The sequence below is a fragment of the Aplysia californica genome, unplaced genomic scaffold, assembly GCF_000002075.1.
Source record: "Aplysia californica isolate F4 #8 unplaced genomic scaffold, AplCal3.0 scaffold00224, whole genome shotgun sequence".
NCBI lineage: Eukaryota > Metazoa > Mollusca > Gastropoda > Aplysiida > Aplysiidae > Aplysia > Aplysia californica.
In genome coordinates this window covers 1070776-1075775 of record NW_004797494.1, presented here as the reverse complement: position 1 = coordinate 1075775, position 5000 = coordinate 1070776, and the positions used below count along the sequence as shown (strand labels likewise).

Genomic DNA, 5000 nt, shown 5'->3' with positions numbered 1-5000 from the left:
CTTCCGTGGAAATGGAGCCGTCGCCATCTTTGTCGAAGAGCCTGAAGGCTTCGCGTAGCTCTGGGGACAGAAGTGGATCCTTACGGCGATTGGGCGACAGGGACGTAGGCGAGGGTGGGGCAAGGAGCAGCGCTGGAGGGATGTACTTAGCCATTTTGTTGGGAGAGGGGCACTGGAGCAGTGTTATGAGGAGGGGGAGGCACTGGAGCAGTGTTATGTGGAAGGGGGGAGGGGGGCACTGGAGCAATGGGCAGTGTGCGCACGAGTACGTGTAGAAGATTGCTTCGAGTTGGGGACGTAAAGGCTGTGTGGAGAACGAACTGGCCACCCTACCACAATATGCCGAAGGCTCAGGAAGGTGTCTTACTAACAAGGCAGTCCCCAATGTCCGGATCGGATGCGGGAACAACTTTACGTTTTACTTCCACTTTCAGAAGGAAAAAAAAGTCAATAAACCTGGGAGTTCTACAGCACGTCCAGATTGTTATTAGAAATAAAGGCACCTTGAAAACGAGGAAGAAGAACTACAGTCCAAAATGAAACCTGTGCGGAGGTAGGTAGGCTTGTATCCGAAACTCAATAAGTCTCGCGAATAAGTTTCCGAAATCTTTAGCAAGAGCGATATATTAGCACCAACGAGATAAGCGTAATGGAATCGTGTCCTGAAAACACTAATGAATTCTTTTGAAAGCAGTAGCCTACATAAGTGCCGCTTGTCGGTGGGTACCAGCGATAATTTACTTTATCAAATCAGGCTGTACGTGCTTGTTACTGAAACGAAAGTCTTGTATGAGGAACTACGTGTTGAAATCGATGGCAGCATATGTGAGGCCTTGTGGTGAAATCGAGCGCTCGTCAATGATAATTTTCCGCCATTTTGGCAATTTTTATTGAATTTTTGTTTTTTTGCTCAACACCTTTATTGTCCAAGTAAAACACATTTCTGTGTGAATAGACTGGAAAATGTTGATAAAAGGCACAAAATAGGTAATTTTTCAGTTTTCAACTACTCTCAAGCTATTGAAGTTACCGAAATTTGGCGGCCATTTTCTCGGCAATTTTACCACTGAAACCAGGTGACCGCCACCCGTTTCTATCTCAAATATATTGACTTCTTTTCAAGATAAACGTGTACTTTTTTTTCTTGAAAGTACTGCTTATAGATCACACCAATAACGCCACGTGACCAAAAATTGACGAGCGCCTGATTCTACCGCGTCGTGACACATATTATACGAATAATCATCACTTCATGTTTCAAATTGGTTGTTTTTCAAACTCCTCTCCTTGTCCTTTGCCCAATTTAGAGCTTCTTTCAGACACTTATGAAATGATTACCCCTCGGATGCCCTTTGAGAATCGATCGCATTCGATATCATCAATCAGTTTATGTCTTCAAAAACATCAGTGAATTTCTCTAACGTGGATTCAATTTTCTCCGCATGAGGAAAAACAGCACCCCCATAGTTGTCGCCTTCTGTAAACACGTTATTTTCTTTCTTCTCCTGTCTGATACCCACACCGTTTTTTATTACGCAACATTGTGAAATGAAAAACTCCTCAGATCGGCACGAGATCTGACCTATTATAATGATTGTTTACGAGCTACTTTCTGAGAATTTTACTTTGGGTGTTTTTTGTTTTTTGTTACTAGATATCTAAAGTATTACGCAGCATACATTTAACTATAATATTGTTTTGTTTTGGGTTTTTTCTTGTGACTAATTCGTCTGATGTAACCCATGCTTACTTCACACGTAGGTAGACTACTGTAGTTTGTTTACTTCACACTTAGGTAGCCTACTGTAACTTCGCTTATGTAACACAAAGGTAGCCTACTGTAACTTCGCTTATGTAACACAAAGGTAGCCTACTGTAACTTCGCTTATGTAACACAAAGGTAGCCTATTGTAACTTTGTATACGTCACACGTAGGTAGACTACTGTAACTTTGCTTATGTCACACGAAGGTAGCTTACTGTAACTTTGCTTATGTCACACATATGTAGCCTACTGTAACTTTGCTTATGTCACACGTAGGTAGCCTACTGTAACTTTGCTTATGTCACACGAAGGTAGCCTACTGTAACTTTGCTTATGTCACACGAAGGTAGCCTACTGTAACTTTGCTTATGTCACACTTAGGTAGCCTACTGTAACTTTGCTTATGTCACACGAAGGTAGCCTACTGTAACTTTGCTTATGTCACACGAAGGTAGCCTATTGTAACTTTGCTTATGTCACACGTAGGTAGACTACTGTAACTTTGTAAACGTCACTCGTAGGTAGACTACTGTAACTTGGCTTATATAACACGTAGGTAGCCTTGTGTAACTTTATTTACGTCACACGTAGGTAGCCTACTATAACTTTGTTTATGTCACACGTAGGTAGCCTACTGCAACTTTGTTTATGTCACACGTAGGTAGCCTAGTGTAAATTTGCTTACGTCACACATAGGTAGCCTCAGCCTACTGTAGCTTTGTTTACGACACTCGTAACGTAGGTAGACTTGTTTAACTTTGATTACGTCACACGTAGGTAGCCTTGTGTAACTTAATTTATGTCACACGTATGTAGCCTTGTGTAACTTTGATTATGTCACATGTAGGTAGCCTACTATATCTTTGTGTACATCTCACGTAGATAACCTACTGTGACTGTGTGTACAACAAACGTAGTCTACTATAACTTTGTTTACTATACACCTAGGTAGCCTACTGTAACTGTGATTACGTCACACGTATGTAGCCCACTGTAAATTTGCTTATATAACACGTAGGTAGCCTTGTGTAACGTTATTTACGTCACACGTAGGTAGCCTACTGTAACTTTGTATACGTAACACGTAGGTAGCCTACTGTAACTTTGTATACGTCACACGTAGGTAGCATACTGTAACTTTTCTTACGTCACACGTAGGTAGCCTATTGTAGCGTTGTTTACTTCACACATAAGTAGCCTAAGCCTACTGTAACTTTGCTTACGACACACATAGGTAGCCTACTGTAGCTTTGCTTATGTTGAAAGAACTGAAAGAAACTGGCGCAGACGCAAGCACGCATGAGATCAATGCAAAAGCCACTCGTAGACACCGTCATGTCACAATTTTAGCTTCTTCGGTTGAAAATCCGATACGTTTATCGATGTCACGACTCCGACTCAGGCATAGCAGATGGGCACGTACGATGATCCTTTCGAAATTGTGAGGCAGTGTGGTGAAATCAGGCGCTCGTCAAAATACAGAAATCGGAGAAACACGGATTTTTCTGAAATTTTGGAAATTTTAATCGGTTTTTATTTTAGGCTCTGCCTCTTTTATGTTCATATAAAAACACATTTCCATGTGAAACATTGATTAAAGGCACAAAATATGTCATTCTTCTGGTTTCAAGGACTCTTTAACTACTGGAGTTACCAAACCTTGGCGGCCATTCTCTTGCTAATTTCACCACTGAAACAAGGGGACCTCACTTCCTTCAATCGAAAATATCTCAAGTTCTAATCAAGACAGATAGATATCTATTTCATTGAAAGTGAGGTAAATGAATAAGCTTTCACATAGTACCAATGACATCATATGCCCAAAAATTGACGAGCGCCTGACTTCACCGCGTCGTGACACGTATTATTATTGGATCCAGGCGATAAAAGGTACCATACTTTTGTTTAAATCCAGTATACAATGACAGTGGGTGGTTAGCGGGCGCTCTAGTGTAGTCTGCTCTTTTTTTTCTCTATCAATCATCTATCATCATTATAATCTCTCGTCCCTATTTTCGCGTTGTATTTTTTTACCTACTCTCATGTAGCACCTCTTGTCTTCCTCACTTTTATGACCTAAGAGTACTACGACAGAGATAGTTTTTCTGTCATCATTATCTGATTCTCTGCTCCCTATTTTTGTGTGTCTTAGGCCTACTCTCAAGTAACGCCTATAATCTTTGTGACCAGTATGACTTAATTCTATCCGTACGCCCTGGGGTCATTTTGTACCCCCGGGGTTGTATTCTATACATTCTAGAATACTTCTAGTGCGCAGATCCCTTTGAAACTTTGGATATTTTTCAAAAAATCATTTTCACAGACTGCTATGCAAAGCGTATGGATCGGATTAACGAGTAAATTTCCTTTTTGGAAAGTGGAGGCACAGAGTTCCCCACGTCGTATGGATACGATAATAAAACACGACGTACGGATAGGGTTAGGTGTACTGCGAGTGCCGCATAAATCTCTTCCTAAAACTACATTGACAAAACACACAGCCCGATTTATCACATCTTCACTTTCAACTGGACAGACTTCGTGCCTGTGTCACAAGCGACGCCCACAGGTTGTAAACACCTCACCCAAGATCTGACACCACCACCTTTTTGTACAGAAACTTACACAATCACCACATAAACCGCACGCACACAGAAATCGACCACAACCGTGAACTAGGATATAATGCAGCAGCAGACAAAGTTGGTACCGGTGCATTAATCGAGGAAAAAGAACCAAACAAGAAAAACAAATCAAAACAACAAAACAAAATAAAAACCGGTCACGAAAAAAGCGAAGAATCCATAATTTTATTATTCCTGTTCGTTTCGTAACAACCGACTCCTTGCACCTCACAACTTTTCCAACTGCACGAACTGACACTTCTCACTTCTCACTTCACACTTCACACTTTTCACTTCACACCCGCCAACAGCCACACACCCTCCTCCTCATCTCTCAACAGTGCAACACGTACAGTGTCATACAGACAAGCCTAGCAGGCTTCCGCCGTCAACGATCGCTCTCTGCGAGTCGTATTCGCTTCTGGGGGGTGGAAAAAAGAAGCAGCCGAATGGGCTATCGTCTTCCTCTCTCCTCCTCCTTTTTTGTGTTTGTTACTCTCTTGTAACACCCCAAATTTTCGGCACTTATATGACATGACCTTACTGTGTTGAAAGTGCCATAAAACTCTGACTAAAAAAAAGAAGCAGAATGGGTACTGACTGGGTGCTGAA

The 5000-nt window shown here is 41.6% G+C and overlaps 1 protein-coding gene across 1 annotated transcript in view; it reads right to left on the bottom strand.

Annotated features, from left to right (window-relative positions):
- LOC101849134 (calmodulin-A) overlaps window positions 1-5000 on the bottom strand; it is a gene marked incomplete in the record, with an annotated part of 58826 nt that overhangs the window by 10100 nt on the left and 43726 nt on the right. The window contains 1 exon segment of the mRNA XM_013083324.2: window positions 1-60. This exon segment is cut by the window's left edge and continues 84 nt beyond it. Coding sequence (XP_012938778.1) covers window positions 1-60 — 60 coding nt within the window.